This window comes from Muntiacus reevesi, chromosome 3 (assembly GCF_963930625.1).
Source record: "Muntiacus reevesi chromosome 3, mMunRee1.1, whole genome shotgun sequence".
NCBI classification, from domain to species: domain Eukaryota; kingdom Metazoa; phylum Chordata; class Mammalia; order Artiodactyla; family Cervidae; genus Muntiacus; species Muntiacus reevesi.
The window spans coordinates 35,729,371-35,748,690 of NC_089251.1; the positions used below are offsets into that span (position 1 = coordinate 35,729,371).

The following is a 19,320-nucleotide window of genomic DNA, read 5'->3' on the forward strand; positions in this document are numbered from 1 at the left end:
CACATTCTCCTTCTGTCTAGGGTCCATTTGAAATCCCTGGTCATTGCCACCAGTCTCAACTTGGCTAACACTAAATTCATTCTGAATCTCCTCTTTGTTTGCCTGGTTATGCCTGTTTCTGTCTATTTAGTCATCCAGGCTTGAATCAATTTGACACCCCTTCTTTTTCCCCCCTAGTGTTTCATCTTTTGTAATGCTTCTGATTTTTTTCCTTCCTTATCTTTATGCTTGTATTATTTTTATAGCCTACTACTTGGTTTTTAAGATAATAGCTTCCATTTATTGTGTATGTGAGATAATAAAGAATATATCTGGTCTTTGTCCCTGGTTCCAGACACAGACCTTCGAAAACCCTTGGAATTTCCTGAGTTATAGGACTGTCCTTTGTTCATAAGTCCCCTTTAACCATACCTGAGTTTATGCTAATAAAGTGATCCAGGGTGGACCCACACATAGTTTTAAGGGAGGGGCTGGTCGTACCAGAAAGATTTTGCTCTTTTTTAAAATTTTTTGTGAGATTGTCATTTTTATTTAATCTATAACCTGAAGCTGCTAATTGGTTTTTGTTTTGTTTCTCTTAAAGATTATACTCCATTTATAGTTCCTATAAAATATTGACTGTATTCCTTGTGTTGTCCAGTGTATCCTTGCAGCTTATTTTGTATGTAATAGTTTGTATCTCTATATCACCTACCCCTGTATTGTCCCTTCTTCCTTTGCTCTCCCCACCCGTAACCACTAGTTTGTTCTCTATATTTGTGAGTTTGTTTCTTTTTTTTTACTATATTCACTAGTTCATTTTATTTTTAGATTCCTCACATAAGGAATATCATCCAGTATTTGTATTTTTCTGACTTATTTCACTTACCTTCCAGTCGATCCACGTTGCTGTAGGTGGCAAAATTTCATTTTTTTTTCATGGCTGAATATTCCATAATCCATTCATCTATTGATGGACACTTAGGTTGCTTCCATATCATGGCAATTGTAAATAATGCTGTGAACATTGAAGTGCATGTATCTTTTTGAGTTAGTGGTTGGGTTTTTTTTTTTTTTTTTTTCACTTATATATTCAGTCATGGAATTGCTGTTCAGTACAGTTCAGTCACTCAATTGTGTCTGACTCTTTGCAACCCCATGGACTGCCGCACACCAGACCTCCCTGTCCATCACCAACTCCTGGAGTTTACTCAAACTCATACTCTTCTCCTCCTGCCTTCAATATTTCCCAGCATCAGGGTCTTTTCCAACAAGTCAGTTCTTTGCACCAGGTGGCCAAAGTATTGGAGTTTCAGCTTCAGCATCAGTCCTTCCATTGAATATTCAGGACTGCTTTCCTTTAGGATGTACTCATTGGATCTCCTTGCTGTCCAAGGGACTTAAGAGTCTTCTCCAACACCACAGTTCAAAAGCATCAATTCTTCAGTTCTTAGCTTTCTTTATAGTCCAGCTCTCACATCCATAAATGACCTCTGGACAAACCATAGCTTTGACTAGATGGACCTTTGTTGGCAAAGTAATGTCTCTGCTTTTTAATATGCTGTCTAGGTTGGTCATAACCTTTCTTCCAAGGAGTAAGCGTCTTTTAATTTCATGGCTATAGTCACTATCTACAGTGATTTTGGAGCGCAGGAAAACAGCCTGTCACTGTTACCATTGTTTTTCTATCTATTTGCCATGAAGTAATGGGACCAGATGCCATGATCTTAGGTTTTTGAATGTTGAGTTTTAAGCCAACCTTTTCACTCTCCTCTTTCACTTTCATCAAGAAGCTCCTTAGTTCTTCTTTGCTTTCTGCTGTAAATGTGGTGTCATATGCATATCTGAGATTATTGATATTTCTCCTGGCAATCTTGATTCCAGCTTGTGCTTCTTCCAGTCCAGCATTTCTCTTGATGTACTCTGCATATAAGTTAAATAAGCAGGGTGACAATAGACAGCCTTGACATACTCCTTTCCTCATTTGGAACTAGTCTGTTGTTCTGTGTCCAGTCCTAACTGTTGCTTCCTGACCTGCATACAGATTTCTCAAAAGGCAGGTCAGTGGTCTGGTATTCCCATCTCTTTCAGAACTTTCCACAGTTTATTGTGATCCACACTGTCAAAGGCTTTGGCCTAGTCAATAAAGCAGAAGTAGATGTTTTTTCTGGAACTCTCTTGCTTTTTGGATGATCCAGTGAATGTTGGCAATTTGATCTCTGATTTCCTCTGCCTTTTCTAAATCCAGCTTGAACATATGGAATTTCACAGTTCATGTACTGTTGAAGCCTGGCTTGGAGAATTTTGAGCATTACTTTGCCAGAGTGTGAGATGAGTGCAATTGTGCGGTAGTTTGAGCATTCTTTGGCATTGCCTTTCTTAGGGATTGGAATGAAAACGGACCTTTTCCAGACCTGTGGCCACTGCTGAGTTTTCCAAATTTGCTGGCATATTGAGTGCAGCACTTTCACAGCATCATCTTCTAGGATTTGAAATACCTCAACTGGAATTCCATCACCTCCACTAGCTTTGTCCATAGTGATGCCTCCTAAGGCCCACTTGACTTCACATTCCAGGATGTCTGGTTCTAGGTGAATGATCACACCATCGTGATTATCTTGGGTAACGAAAATCGTGGGTCATGAAGATCTTTTTTGTACCGTTCTTCTGTGTATTCTTGCTACCTCTTCTTAATATTTTCTGCTTCTGTTAGGTCCGTACCATTTCTGTACTTTATTGAGCCTATCTTTGCATGAAATGTTTCCTTGGTGTCTCTAATTTTCTTGAAGAGATCTCAAGTCCTTCTCATTCTATTGTTTTCCTCTGTTTCTTTGCATTCATCACTGAGGAAGGCTTTCTTATCTCTCCTGGTAGTTGTTTGGAACTCTGTATTCAAATGGGTATATCTTTGCTTTTCTCCTTTGCCTTTCACTTCTCTTCTTTTCACAGCTATTTGTAAGGCCTCCTCAGACAACCATTTTGCCTTTTTGCATTTCTTTTTCTTGGGGATGGTCTTGATCACTGCCTCCTGTACAGTGTCATAGTTCTTCAGGCATTCTGTCAGATCTAATCCCTTGCATCTATTTGTCACTTCCACTGTATAATCGTAAGGGATTTGATTAAGGTCATAACCTGCATGGTCTAGTGGTTTTCCCTACTTTCTTCAATTTAAGTCTGAATTTGGCAATAAGGAGGTCATGATCTGAGCCACAGTCAGCTCCTGGCCTTTTTTGCTGACTGTATAGTGCTTCTCCATGTTTGACTGCAAATAATGTACTCAATCTGATTTCAGTATTGACCATCATCTGGTGATGTCCATGTGTAGAGTCTTCTCTTGTGTTGTTGGAAAAAGCTGTTTGCTATGACCAGTACATTCTCCTTGGCAAAACTCTGTTAGCCTTTGCCCTGCTTCATTCTGTACTCCAAGGTCAAATTTGCCTGTTACTCCAGGTGCTTCTTGACTTCCTACTTTTGCATTCCAGTCCCCTATAATGAAAAGGACATCTTTTTTGGGTGTTAGTTCTAGAAGATCTTGTAGGTCTTCATAGAACCGTTCAACTTCAGCTTCTTCAGCATTACTGGTTGGGGCAAAGACTTGGAATTGCTAGGTCATATGATAATACTATTTTTTGTTTTTTTAGGAATCTCTATGCTGTTTTCCATAGTGGCTGCACGAGTTCGCATTCCCACCAGTAGTGTACGTGTTTCCCTTTTCTCCACATCCTTGCCAACCTTTGTTATTTGTGTTCGTTTTGATGGTAGCTGTTCTGACAAGTGTAACGTGATATCCTCTTGTGGTTTTGATTTGGTGATTTCTGTGATGATTAGTGAGGTTGAACATCTTTTCCTGTCCCTGTTGGCCATCTTTGTGTCTTCATAGGAAAAAATGTCTGTTCAGGTCTTCTGCCCATTTTTAAAATTGGCTTTTGTTGTTGCTGTTTGGAAAGATTTAGCTTTTAATTGGGGGGTGGGAAGTACCACACCCTGATCTCTGGGGTGGGGAGAGGGACTAGAGATTAAATTCAATCACCTGGCTAATGATTTAGTCAACCATGCCTGTATAATGAAGCCCCTCATATAAACCCTGGGATACTGGAGTTTCTGGGTTTTTGAATGTGCTGGCCGGTGACACTTATGTCTTAAAGAGAGGGCATGGCATCTCTGAATCTCTCTGTCATCTCTTCCTAGACCTTGCCCTGCACATGCCGTCCGCTTGACTGTTGCTGAGTTGTATCCTTTGATTATAAACTATAATCATTTAAGTGTAGTTTTTGTTTTTTAGTGAGTTCTGTGACTCATTCTAGCAAATTATTGCACTTGAAGGAGGATCGTGGTAGCCCCTGAATTTATAGCTAAGTTAGACATTGGTTCTGATAGCTTGGGGATGTCTGAAGCAAGGGCAGTCTTGTTGGGTGTCTTGCCCTTTCACCTGTGGGATCTGATGCTCACGCTCAGTAATAAGCATCAGAATTGCGTTGTAGGACCCCCCAGTTGGTGTCAGAGAATTGGTGTCCGAATACAGTGTGCTCACCCCCTCATCACGATTGTGTTATAGGTAAGACTCCCTATGGCTAGGTAGGCTCTGGTTTTCTCATCCTTGTTTTATAGATAAGGAAAAGGAAGCCTTTAAGAAGTCTTATTACTTGCCCGGAGTTAGAAGGGTTAGAGAATGCAGTGCTTTCTGATTTTAACCCTTTATGCAAAGCTGACTGCCTCCCTTGCTTTAAATGTTACGGGCTTTTCCAAATCTAGATGAAGGAGTACTTCTTCTAAAATACACTTTTATTACATCATTTTCGAGCTTAAGAACTTTATTTTCTAGATTATTGCAGGATAAAACCCACACTTCTTAGGCCGCTATCCAAGACTCACCACGGTCCATCAGGCCCAAACTAGTAACTGTCACAATCTCTATATAGAAGCAAAGGAAACAAACAACTATTGTATTTCTTGGATGGGCCTCTCATCTTGTATCTCCAGTGAATTGCATTAGAGATGGAAGACATATCTTTCAGTTCCTTATAAACTATCACTGGGAAGTCAGAATATATTTAAAGATTGTCAGTATAAAAATAGCACATGCTGATCAAGTACAGATGCTGAAATGCTCCTGGAGTTCCAAAGAGCAGCAGCTTCATGAGCAGATGTATTTGGAGCTCAGTCCTAAAGAGATGGTAGGGTTTTGATAATTGTCATATCTGGAGAGAGGACCCTTGTAGGCTGGAAGCTCATGAATGAAAAAGAATGGAGTGGGTTACTGGACATGTATGGAAAGCTGGTGTTGATGGCAGTGAATAAACTTATCTGAAGGGAACCTTTTTCTGAAGACCAGGGTTCTAGTCCCTGTCTCAAAGCATTATTTCAAAAACTGTAGCATATTATTTTAACTAAATGAATTTGTACCCGTTCTCTGTTTTTTGAAACCAGAGTTGTTTGAAATGACCCCAAAACTATTTTAGGACCTCTTTAGGTACAAAGGTGGAGTGATCTTACTGGTTAATACAATTTTGCTTAAAAATAAGGTACAAGTACAATTGAGTACAAGTATAATTAAGGTACAAGTATAACCTTTTTTTTAATATGTCACCTGAGCTGATCAAAGGACATTTCAAACTATAAAAGTTCAAAAATATTTTCAGTAATGCAACATCAGAATAAGTATAGTATTCCAAATAACCAGTCTGAAGGAGATAGCATTGTTTATATTGGGCAGGTTTTGGTAAATTCGTATTTTAAAAGGTCTTCTTTGTACCTGAAGTCACTGCATCATTTATAAGTCTCCTGTATTCTGTAGGGTTTGAATCATTCCTGATTCAATCATTCTAAAGCATACGAGTTTTTTGGGCTTCCATTTAAAAACAAAGCTTTAATTTTTGTTTTGATTTTGTAAATAATACGCATTTTGGAAAATAAATGTATAAAGAATGATCAAAATCACATTATTACTCAGAGGTAATCACTCACCCTTATTAATACTGCACTGTTTTTGTTTATGTAATTACACACAGTATTTTGTAATCTATTCTTTTCATTTAATTTTATAAGGATTTTCCCATTTCATAAGATTTTTTAAAAAATATGGCTTCTATTAATATTACAATATGTATAACTTTGTTATTTTGTTTTTCCCTTAAAGTAAAAACAATAATTTACTTACTATATTTCAAGTGCTTTTTCACTTAATGTATCATGACTGGCTTTCTAAATGACAGCTTGTATTGTTGTGTTTAATTTTTCACTGGCCACATTGTATTCCATTGTAGATATATACCATCATTTAGCCATTTCTCTATTGATGGGCATTTATAATATTTCTTTCACATACAAATAGAATTTCAGTGAGCATATACAATATTTATTAAACTGAAGTACAATTGATTTACAAATATAGGTTCAGATGTACAACATAGTGATTCAGTATTTTTATAGATTATATGCCATTTAAAGTTATTTTAAAATATTGGCTGTATCCCCTCTGCTGTACAATATATGTACAAATTGTAGCTTATTTATTTTATACACAATAGTTTGTCTCTTAATCCCCTGCCCCTATCTTGCCCCACCTTCCTTCTCTCTCCCCATTGGTAATCCATTAGTAGTGTATTCTCTACATCTATAAGTCTGTTTCTGTTTGGATATATTTATTCGTTTCATTGTGGTAACATATAGTATTTTCTCTGACTTATTTCACTAAGCATAATACTCTCCAGGTCCATCCATGTTGTTGCAAATGGTAAAACTACATTCTTTTTTATGGCTGAGATATTTTCCTGAGTAGAGAATATGGCTGAGTAGAGAACACACTACTGATTACCAAGGTACTTTTATGAGTATTTTTGTAAGATAGAAGTCAGATGTGGAATTATTGGGTAGAAATCTATTTAACTTTTAAATCTTGCCAGCTATGCCAAACTGTCTTATCAGTTTATTCAGTTTATACTCAGGTAATAGCATGTTTAAGAGTCCCTGTGTCCCCATACCCTCACTTTTGCTAGGTATTATCGTTATCAAATATGGAAGGGTAATAGTTGGAAACATGACATCACATTGCTTTCATTTCTTTTTATTTTATTTTTTTTAGTGCTTCATATGTGACTATTTTCCTTGCTTATTTTTTCTTTTGGTATATTTTATTCTAATTCTTAATGCTTTCATAAAGCGTCTGCCCGCAATGCGGGAGACCTGGGTTCGATCCCTGGGTCGGGAGGATCCCCTGGAGAAGGAAATGGCAACCTACTGCAGTATTCTTGCCTGGAGAATCCCATGGACGGAGGAGCCTGGTGGGCTACAGTCCACGGGGTCACGAAGAGTCAGACACAACTGAGCTACTTCACTTCACTTTACATATATACCTCTTTAATTCATCTGGAATTTATTTTGACTTTATGGAATGAAAACTGCTTGATTCTGGAGGAGATTCAAGGGCTAGTGGGCCTTGAAATTATGTATTGGAAAAATTTAGACAATAAAATTTTTGCTGTTTTTGGAAAGTAGTCCATTTCAAATTCATTTAAAAACTTAGTTTATTTTTACCCAATTCTATAAAGTTTGTTGGAGAAATAAGAAAACCCTGACAACAGAAAGATCCCTCTTTACCAATGTAGAAGGGAGAAAAAACTTGATTTATTGGGTAAATTATTATTTATGTAGATGGTTTAGGGGAGACTGCACAATTTGAGTAGAATTTCATTCATTTTACAGTAAATAGAGATTTAATTTTTCTTTTGTATTTTCAAGAGACAAATGGATGTTTCCTGTGATGGTTTCTTATATACCTGGTGATATATTCCAGAGAGTTCTGAGAGTCAGAAGGTTTGTGACCTTGCCTTGTAAAATCTGGCGATTTAGGATTACCTAATTCCCGACCATAAGGTTGCCCTGTGTTTTTAAGGAGACACACTGTGCTAGGCTGAAATTGGCTTTCCAAAAGAGAGTCAAGCGCTGATCTCTTGTAACATCATGTGACCAAAAAAGGGTCTTTACAGATGTGATTATATTGGGGGTCTTGAAGTGGTGCAGTTATCCTGCATTATCTGGTTGAGTCCTAAAGGCAGTCACATAAACCCTTCTAAGAGGGAGGCAGAAGGAGATTGTACACATACAGAAGAGGAGGAGCAGGGTGACCCATCAAGGAGGGAGAGATTGGAGTAATGAGGCCACAAGTCAGGGAATTCTGACCGCAGTCAGAAGCTAGAGGAGGCAGAGAATGGATTCTCCCCTAAAGCCTCTGAAGGGAGTGTTGCCTTGATACTTGGATTTCGATAGCAGCCTACTAATAACTGATTTCAGACTTTTTGCCTCTAAAACTGTGAAAGAATAACTTTCTGGCGTCCTAAGCCATTAAGTAATTTGTCATAGCAGCCATGGAGGGGAAATATGTCTCCTAAGGAGAGGAGAGCCTTAGCTCTCTCCTCTTTATTAAACTAAGAACATTTCATTTTATTTACCCTTTTATTAATTATTGGTAATAATGCTTGGCTCTTGGCTTCTCTTAGCTAATGACCATTATATATTTATTTGTTCCTATGGACAGAGGAGCCTGGTGGGCTACAGTCCATGGAGTTGCAGAGAGTTGGACATGACTGAGCATACACACACATACATTGTTGAATAACAGAGGTTAAAGTTAAATAGGCTTCAAAGTGACTTTAAGATAAAAATGAAACTTTTAACTGCGATGGTATTTGTAAAGTTGATAGTGATAAAATTTGACTGGTAAAGATTTTCAGCTTTTTTTAAACCTGAAAAATGAGTAATTTAGAATCATTTATATCATGAGGTTTATTTTTTTTTTTAGATTTACTTTTGAATTGTGAATAAAGTCTATTGCTCTTATTAGTGAAACTGAGATAGTTCCTAGATACTTATTAATCAGTTTGAATATTTGACTTTTTTTTTTCTGCAATGGAAAGAATTTAAAGTTCATAGAATTTTGTTAAGATTTTCCTCACTTTATAAGTTCTAATTTTTTTTTTTAACCAAGTAGCAGATTAGAGGGCTTCCCTGGTGGCTCAAGTGGTAAAGAATTCACCTGCACTGCTGGAGACCCGGGTTCGATCTCCGGGTTGGGAAGAGGATATGGCATCCCATCCAGTATTCTTGCCTGGAGAATCCCCATGGACAGAGGAACCTGGCAGGCTATAGTCCATGGGGGTTGCAAAGAGTAGGACATGACTGAGCAATTAAGCACAGCCCTGCACATCAGATTGTAACTAATGTCATAATTGAACTTCTGACTTTTTCATTGACAAATCATTTCTTATATTTTTGATGAACTAACCATATAGAGATTTAGAGTTATTAAAAAAATCTATTTTCCAGAGTTTTCTGAAAAGTTTATGTTTTATTTTTTTAAAAGATGATGATTAATTTTCCCCCAATTCTACATTTGTCTATTTGAAGATTTATTTTGTTAGAATTTTCAGGACTGTAACTGAACTCATTTTAAAGTTTTGGTTTTTTAGTTCCTTAGTCATGTAATTTTAGCTTCATTGATGTTTGTTTTCTTTCTTAATACCTTTATTTTAAAATTTTAAGTTGACTGGTTAGTTTATATTCTCTTAAGTTTTATTATTTTAGACAGTGTATATGAGTACAGCTTTGTGTGAATTCCATAGCTTTTGATATGCACTATTTTAGATTTTTTTCTTAATATTTTGTTATTGTTTTTAAACTTTGCTGGAGGGCTTATTAAAATATGGATGCTGTAACTCCACTCTTGACCTATTAAATGAGAATCTCTAGATGTAGGGCCTAAGCCTCTGTGTTTTAAACAAGCTCCCCAGGTAATCTGAGTGTACACCAAAGTTTGAGAACTATGTCTTACTTATCTTTTAATTAAAAAAAGTAACTCAACATTATTTAGGAGTTTAAAACTTTCCATTCATTAGGATTCTTTGTTTTGAATTTATTATTGATTCCTGGTTTTATTGTGTTATAATCAGAAAATGCACCTTGTAAATTCATTAAGATTGCCATTATGGCTTAAGAGATGACTGATTTTTTTGTAAATAACCTCCACTGTGGATACTTGATAAAGAGATTGTGACATTTGGTTTCTATATCTTAATTTTAAAATGCTGAGATGAAATTCACAAATCATAAAATTAACCTTTTTTAAGTGAACAAATCAGTGGCATTTAGTACATTCACATTGTTGTGCTGCTACCTGTCTAGTTCCATGACACTTCATCACCCCAAAAGGAAATCCCATTTCTCCCTGTTCTCCTGAGTCCCTGGCAACCATCAGTCAGCTTTCTATCTCTGTGAGTTTACCTATTCTGGATATTTTATATAAATATTATAAATATGTGACCTTTTGTGTCTTGCTTCTTTGGCTTAGTATACTGTTATCAAGGTTCATCCATGTTGTAGCATGTATCAGTACTTCATTCCTTTTTAAGGCTGAGTAATGTTCCCTGTATGTATATATGACAGTTTGTTTACCCATTCATCCGTTGATGGGCATTTGGGTTGTTCCTGACTGTGGGTAAATGGTGCTGTTATAAACATTTGTGAACATGTGTTTGAGTATCTAGTTCTAGTTCTTCTGGGTATATACCTAGAAGTGAAAATGCTGAATGATAAAGTAAATCTATGTTTAACTTTTTGAGGAACTGCCAGCCTCTTTTCCCACAGTGGCTGCACCATTTTACATTCTCATCAGCAATGTACGGGGTCTTCCAGATTTTCTGCATCTACTTGTTATTTTCCATTTTAAAAATTATGGCCATCTTTGTTGGGTCTGTAGTGGTACCTCATTGTGGTTTTGATTTGTGTTTCCCTAATATTATCATGAGTTTGAGTAAACTCCGGGAGTTTGTGATGGACAGGGAGGCCTGGCGTGCTAAGATTCATGGGGTCGCAAAGAGTTGGACATGACTGAGCGACTGAACTGAACTGAACTGAATATTACCATTGAGCATTTTTTTAATGTGCTTATCAACCATTTGTGTATCTTCTTTGGAGAAATGTCTAATTCAAGTCCTTTGCTCACTTAAAAAAGTTGTCGTATTGTTGTTGAATTGTAAGAGCTCTTAAGAAGAGGTGGCAAGAATACAAAGAAGAACTGTACGAAAAAGATCTTCACGACCCAGGTAATCAAAATGGTGTGATCACTGACCTAGAGGCAGACATCCTGGAATGTGAAGTCAAGTGGGCCTTAGGAGGCATCACTACAAACACAGCTACTGGATGTGATGGCATTCCAGTTGAGCTATTTCAAATCCTAGAAGATGATGCTGTGAAAGTGCTGCACTCAATATGCCAGCAAATTTGGAAAACTCAGCAGTGGCCACAGGTCTGGAAAAGGTCCGTTTACATTCCAATCCCTAAGAAAGGCAATGCCAAAGAATGCTCAAACTACTGCACAATTGCACTCATCTCACACACTGGCAAAGTAATGCTCAAAATTCTCCAAGCCAGGCTTCAGCAATACGTGAACCAAGAACTTCCAGATGTTCAAGCTGGCTTTAGAAAAGGCAGAGGAACCAGAGATCAAATTGCCAATATCCGCTGGATTATCAAAAAAGCAAGAGAGTTCCAGAAAAACATCTATTTCTGCTTTATTGACTACGCCAAAGCCTTCGACTGTGTGGATCACAATAAACTGTGGAAAATTCTGAAAGAGATGGGAATACCAGACCACTGACCTGCCTTTTGAGAAACCTGTATGCAGGTCAGGAAGCAACAGTTAGGACTGGACACGGAACAACAGACTAGTTCCAAATGGGGAAAGGAGTACGTCGAGGCTGTCTATTGTCACCCTGCTTATTTAACTTATATGCAGAGTACATCATGAGAAACGCTGGGCTGGAAGAAGCACAAGCTGGAATCAAGATTGCCGGAAGAAATATCAATAATCTCAGATATGCAGATGACACCACCCTTTTGGCAGAGAGTGAAGAGGAACTAAAAAGCCTCTTGATGAAAGTGAAAGGGGAGAGTGAAAAAGTTGGCTTAAAGCTTAACATTCAGAAAACTAAGATCATGGCATCTGGTCCCATTACTTCATGGGAAATAGATGGGGAGACAGTGGAAACAGTGTCAGACTTTATTTTTGGGGGCTCCAAATCACTGCAGATGGTGATTACAGCCATGAAATTAAAAGATGCTTACTCCTTGAAAGGAAAGTTATGACCAACCCAGACAGCATATTAAAAAGCAGAGACATTACTTTGCCAACAAAGGTCCATCTAGTCAAAGCTATGGTTTTTCCAGTGGTCATGTATGGATGTGAGAGTTGGACTGTGAGGAAAGCTGAGTGCCGAAAAGTTGATGCTTTTGAAGTGTGGTGTTGGAGAAGACTCTGGAGAGTCCCTTGGACTGCAAGGAGATCCAACCAGTCCATCCTAAAGGAGATCAGTCGTGGGTGTTCACTGGAAGGACTGATGCTGAAGCTGAAACTCTTGTACTTTGGCCACCTCATGCGAAGAGTTGACTCATTGGAAAAGACCCTGATGCTGGGAGGGATTGGGGGCCAGAGGAGGAGGGGACGACAGAGGATGAGATGGCTGGATGGCATTACCGACTTTATGGGCATGAGTTTGAGTCAACTCTGGGAGTTGGTGATGGACAGGGTGGCCTGGTGTGCTGCAATTCATGGGGTCGCAAAGAGTCGGACACGACTGAGCAACTGAACTGAACTGAACTGAAGAGCTCTTTAATATTCTGCATACTAGGCTCTTGACTTGCAAAAGTTTTACCCTGTTATGTGCATTGTCTTTTCACTTTCTTGATACTGTTTTTTGATGCACAGATGTTTTAAATTTTTGATCAAGTCCAATTTATCTATTTTGTTTTCTCTCGCTCATAGTTTTAGTATCGTATCTAAGGATCCATTGCCAAATCTAAGGTTGTGAAAATTTACCCATATCTTTTATCTAGGAGTTTTATAGTTTCAGCTCTTAAATTTAGATTATTGATCCATTTTGAGTTAATTTTTGTCTGTGGTGTAATACCAAAGTCATTTCATTCTTTTGCATGTGGAAATTCAGCTGTTCTTGTATTATTTGCTGCAGACTATTCTTTCCCCATTGAGTGGTCTTGGCACCCATGACAGAAATCTGTTGACCACAGACATATGGGTGTATTTCTGGACTCTCACTTTTATCCCATTGATCTGCATGTCTTTTCTTATGCTACTACCATACTGTTTTTGTTACTGTAAGCTTTGTGGTAAGTTTTGAAATTGGGAAGTGTGAGTCTTTCAACTTTGTTCTTTCTTTAAATTAAATGTTTGGCTACTTGGGACCCCTTGCAATTCCATACGAATTTGAGGACCAGCTTTTCCATTTCTGCAAAACAGGCTGTCAGAATTTCAAAAGAGATTTCACTAAATCTGTAGTTTATTTCACTGTTAAGTATGATGTTGGCCATAGTTTGTTTTTCTTTTAAATTTTAAAATTTTTCGAAATGGAGTTAATTATAAAACTTTATATAAGCTAATTTAAGTATTTTTGCCAGTTCATGGGAAGTAGTCTCCCGTACATTGAGACCCTGAAATTGAGAACAGAGGAAATTTTTGCATGGTAATAGTTTTTGGTTCATAAATGGTCAAGAATATACAAAAAGCATTTATGATAAAGGAGAGAAAAGGAGACAGGACCTTGAGAACTCACTGAATACAGAGTGTTACTTTCTGAACTACTGCCAGATTGAATCTTTTAAAATTAAACATGGGTTTAAAAATTTTTTTTTTTTTTTTTATCATTTGGCCATGCTGCGTGACATATGGAATCTTTGTTCCCAGACCAGGGATCAAACCTGCGCGGTTTTCACCCCGCCCCCCAAAACTGGCTGCACAGTCTTAAACACTGGACCCCCCCCCCCAGGAAAGTCCCAAAAAATGTTTTTTAATGTGTTAATTTCTTTGTTGATTTGTAATAAATGTTTATAAATATCAGTGAATTTCTTTTTCTGAGGCCTACACAAGAGGAAAGAACCATTGACCAGTGACCAGTTGACCAATGACTATATCAGAAGTTGCTCAGAAAAATGGAAATTCATTTTCTTATTAAAATGGAGTGGCCCTAAGAGTCAGAATGCACATTGACCTTGCAAGATATTACTGGACTTCCTTATAGCTATTTTAGTGACATTTAGATAGGTTTCATGCAAAATATTTTTGATGGACAAGGTCTTAGAAATATATTAGAGAGAGACAGGAGGTAATTGCCTTTCATATTAATTTATTTTCAGTTTTCCTAAACATTTTAAGGAAAAATACCCAAGAACTTTTTTTGGAATTTTTGGTATTTGGTATTGTGGTAGTTCAACATACCCAATTTTGCTTCTTTGAATCTTGCCAGCCATCCTCCTCCCAACCCTGCCCCTTGTCTTTTGTGCCATGTTCAGCTAATGCATTCAAGTGAGACTTTTTAAGTCACAGAGGTAAGGAAGAGAAAAGATTAGCGTGGATCAGTGTGTTTCCAAAAACTTTTTGCATTAGACAAACCGTAATTATCATTTTCTCTCCATCCTCTCTGGAGTTTAAAAATGATTTGTTATCTCTGAGTATAGTTGATATTTGTATACAATGTATCTGTGGCCTCACCAGTCAGTGAAAAGAGGTTTTTCTCTTGGAAAATAGTTTGCCTGGACTAGATATTTCTGATTGCTTATTTATTTTATATCTATATTTATTTATTTCTGAGACAGCTCTGAACAAGGGCAGGATGTCTGTGTGTGTGTGTGTGTATGTATCTATTAGCGTTCTCCAGAGAAACAGAACCAGTAGGAGATAAGACATTTGTATATATATCTGTATCTTAAATATTAAAAATTTAAATGTATTTAAAATTTATATATATTTATTTTTAATACATATATATGTGTATATGTATTGCATCTGGAACATCTTCTTTGACTCTGTTATCAGTATGTTTCTCATCCCTTTACTTCTCTTTATGTTAATGATTCTCCATAATTATACCCTTATGAAACTAAACAAAGATTTTCATATTGATTTCTTCTAGAATGAGATAAGAATTGATTTGTACCTGCTTTTATGGGTGGGAGGCGAACATGGATATATGCAAAGGGATAGTAAAATTTGAGAACCTTTAATAGAACAGAGACCACCAAATGTATTTTTCCATCTTCTGACATGAATTCTGCCATTGGATTGGCTATTATCTTTAGTTGTTTGAACTTCTTAAAGGGAGTCATTGAATGGATAGTGGAAATGAGTAGTCAGCAGCTTGTGGTTGCTATTCCTTGGCTTCACCATCATCCAAAGTCTGAATATGGGCTTTCTGGTTCTGAAACTTGATTTTCTTGCTTCATCAAGTATGTATAATTTCATTCATTTCATGCCAACCCAGGTCACAGGATTGATTTTTCAGAAGCCAAGGGTTAGTTTATTAATTTATGTGTGGAGATGGACCTTTCCAGTCCGATTCATATTCACCGTTGGAGTATCATTTTATGTTGATTATCTAAGTACTGAATGGTGTCTTTCCAATAGTAAGAAAGTTGACTAGTGCATCAAATGATAATATAATGACTTAGATATAAAAATAAATATGTGTTAAGGATTTTATTTAATTCATACTCAGTGTGGGAATCAGGCAAATGGTATATAACCAGTTCAAAGAAAAGTACAAAAAAGTCTTGTAAATGTACATATGGAGTAATGTTGAAATGGATTGCAAACGGATACAGAAGTGGTTTGTGGGGGAGGGGGAGCCACTGAGAAGTGAGTGAAGTCAGTTGAACCCTCTTCCTGACACGATGTCTCTGCTTGTCTTTCATCTACAAGTTTGTAAAATTTCCATAGAAGTTGGAATGTGATGAGGTGTAAGGGTGTGCTATAAATAGTGTCTGGTTTTTCATGGTTTTCACTCTGTGAGTGGGAGTTAGAGGGTGTTCTAGGACTGTTCTTCTGATCCTCTTAGGACATGATAGACCTCTACAGTTGTACCATCACTCTGTTAATGAATGTGGACATATTAAAATAGTTTGGTTTTGGATCATTTAATTAATTGGTAATACACAGATCCAGGTTTGAAGATTTTTTATAGAAGTTGGTAATTTTCTCTCTGGTACTGGGTCTTTTTATGGAAAGCTGGTGATGGAGTATGGCTGCAAGAAACATTAATAAATCACCCTGGTTTTGTATGCTTTTCTCTTATAAACACATAAATTTTGAAATTGCTTAAAAAATTTTGGAGGCCTTATTGTGGGGTTGGAAAGAGCCCAAGGTTTATAATAATCTGAATTATTTACCTTATATTATACAGGGATATGTAAATTATGATTTTATAGTCTGACTTCCTTTTAATTCCTTCAGAACCTTTTCATGTATGTCTAAACAGAATAATTTTTAAGTTAACATATATGTTTTATGCAGTTGGGTGTAGTATTTCTCTATTAGCCAGAATAAATGTTGAGCGATTCTTTTCATGGTCTTTTCTGATAGATGATTTTCTCCTAATATTGTGATGCCATCTAGTGAATTCAGCCTTTCAGATAAGAAGTTAGGAGAGGAAGTAATAAGTACAATGAAATCTTCAAAGGGAATATTCTAGCAATTAGAAATGTTTTTATATGTCTTGTTGAGAAGGCAAGTTTCTGTTCCAGGAAGTGTTTAAGCAAAGATTTGATAATCTCCCACAAGTCTTATTGTTTAAGACTTGTTCCAGATGACCTCTAAAATCTCCTTCAGTTTCAAAGTTCTAGATTTCATATGAATTGCTAGTCTTCAGTCATAAATACTGAGCATCCGAAGTGTTTGGCACTGTCCTGAGAGTTGTAAAGATTTCAAAGGTATTGTTACAGCACAAATGTGACTTCAAATAACTTTTTTTCTGCATCAGTTTGGAGAAAACAATAGTGTCTACCCTTTATTGGACACTTACTCTGCTCCTGAAGCTTCTCAGAATAATTTACCTTATGTCATTTAATCCTCACAATAATCATGAGGTAGTAACCTCTTTAGTCCTACTTTAATAGTGCAGAAATAGAGACTCAGAGAGGTTAAATAATCTGTCCAACTCATACATTAAGTGGTAGAACCAGGGTCATCTGTGTAAAGTAATAATGAATAGGTTAAGGTGATTTTTAATTGTTTACAGGTTGGTAGCTTTCTGATTGGGTGGTTAGTTCTCTTATTTCAAGCTAGTTCAGATTACTTCTGGATACCTTATCTTTACATTGCTACACTTAAGAGTGTGGTTTCTTATTTCATACAAGAAGTGGTAGTTTACTAATTTGTATCTAAATTTTTTAGTCTGTTAATAAATTTTTGTCCATTAGATATTTATTTCAAAGACTTATTTGACAGAATGATACAGTCTTATTTTACTAGTTTGCTTTCAGTAAAATATCTATCTTTAAAGTTCAGAGAATCTACTGCTTATTCCTATGCTTAAGAATTCTTTGAGGGCATTTATGACTTTTGGCTTTCAGAGTCATTTACCATCTTCATTGTATCTTAAGGCCAGTGTAGCTCTGTCCATTTGGTTTTCATTATGTAGACTAAGTAGAAATTGATTTCTCCATTTGTTGGTAAGTTAATTTCATCAGATCGAGAGTGTTGGCTTTCTGATACCCTGGATTTTATCTATTTGTGGTATACTCTGGTCAGTGTTAGTCATACAGAAATAGTATGGCATTCATTTCTGGTATAATTATTGGAAAGAGAAGGTGTGCCCTAGAACAAAAGAATGTTGAATTGTGATGTATAAGGTAGATTTTTCTTATTCCTGGAAGCTTGTCTGGTGTCATTTATGGACTGTTTCTTTGCTCCAAATCATTTGTGTACGGCTCCTAATTTATATTTAATAATTTGTATTAATGTTGTCCTTAAAGGCCTGACTCGTCCTTAGTCTCCCTTCCTCCCTATTTCGGTTCTGTGTTTATACCTGAAGACGTGTTATCAGTGTGCCCTTTGCTTTGTTTTTCCATTTAGGGTCTAGTAAGAAATGAGAGAGAATGTGAGAAGGAACAAGATAGCAGCTTTCTTAATGGAAAGGAGATACTCAAAGTGCCCAGCCTAGGATTTTTAAAAGTCTAGAAAGGTTGAGCAGGGCTCTAGAGAAGGTAATGTTAATGAAAGTAGCTTAGAAGAATTGGATGCAACTCCATGTGCCTTTTGGCACATCTTAAATTTCTTGAGATTTTGTGATCCTCCTTCATTTGTTTTTCCTATTTCTCTTTGTCCTTCTCCCCAAATTTTTTTCTAGCAGTGAAAAAATCTTAAAAGTTATTTCAGAGATGAGAATTATGGGATAAGCTGTGGTCTTGAATTCTGTGACCCAGGATCAGGGAAAATAAAATGAACAGTTTTGGTAAGAATAGGTATAAGCTGGCCACGTTCAAGAGGAAAGATAAGAGATAGGAGTGAGGGAAAGGAAAGAATGAAAGATGACTCCTAGGTTTCTTGGTGGAGAATCTGAGTGGTTCCTGATACCATTTACAGAGATGGGGAAGGACAAAGGCTGAGTGGTGAGTAGAGGAATGGGGGAATGGCATTTATTCTGGATATGCTGTCGGCTTCCCAGGTAGCTCAAATGGTGAATAATTTGCCTGCAGTGCGGGAGACCTGGGTTCAATCCCTGGGTTGGGAAGAACTGGAGAAGGAAATGGCAACCCATTCCAATATTCTTGCCTGAAGAATTCCATGAACAGAGGAGCCTGGCAGGCTCAGTTCACGGGGTCACAAAGAATTGGACACGACTGAACAACTAACACTTTGACTCAGTTTGATAGAACACCCAAGTGTCAGGTGATCAGCTGAATCTGCGAGTCGAGCTTGGAGGAGAGGATTGTGTTGGAGATATATTTTGGAAGGGTCACAATGAGGACAGCAGAGAAAGAGGGAAGGAGGAAAAGGATAGAGAGAAGACAGTGTCCCAGTGATCGGAAGCCCCAGAATTGAGAGGTCCAGTAGAGGAGGAGGAGCCCCAGGAGATCCTGAGAGGGAGCAGTGAGGTCACAAGAAACCCGGGAACGTGGTGTTGGGGAAGCAAAGAGAGACGAGCATTTCAGGGAGGAAGTGCCCGTGCATGTGGAATGCTGCCAAGGGGTGGACTCAAATGAGGACAGAGACGTGGCCATTGGATTTGACAAGGTGAAAGTGGACTTTTTTGCTGACATGGTTACAGTAGAGTGGTAGAAGCAACAAGTCAGACTGTAGTTGATTGAAGAGGGAGTGGGAAGTGAGGGACTCAGTCATCATGATGCATTCCTCTACTGGGCAGAGAGAAACTTAATGTACATGAAGAGTCTTCAAAACCCATTCAGTAAGCCTGGAGGTTTGCATTATCCATAAATGACTGTAGGAAGTTAGCAGTGACCTTTGTCTCCCAGTAATTTTCTTTGGTTAGTAGTTGACTTAAT

At 37.3% G+C, this 19,320-nt stretch overlaps 1 protein-coding gene across 5 annotated transcripts in view; it reads left to right on the plus strand.

The window, feature by feature from the left end:
* The window catches only part of LCLAT1 (lysocardiolipin acyltransferase 1), a 184,643-nt gene that overhangs the window by 18,463 nt on the left and 146,860 nt on the right, over positions 1-19,320 (plus strand). Inside the window, exon 2 of one of the 5 annotated variants that reach the window (XM_065928948.1) lies at positions 2,363-2,570. The exons of 3 other annotated variants lie outside the window; for them this stretch is intronic. In XM_065928948.1, the coding sequence (XP_065785020.1) occupies positions 2,521-2,570 (50 nt within the window). In that variant the 5' untranslated portion in view covers positions 2,363-2,520. Of the gene's footprint in view, positions 1-2,362; positions 2,571-3,620; positions 3,677-19,320 lie in introns of all 5 variants that reach the window. One more of the 5 variants, XM_065928950.1, reaches the window with a different exon arrangement.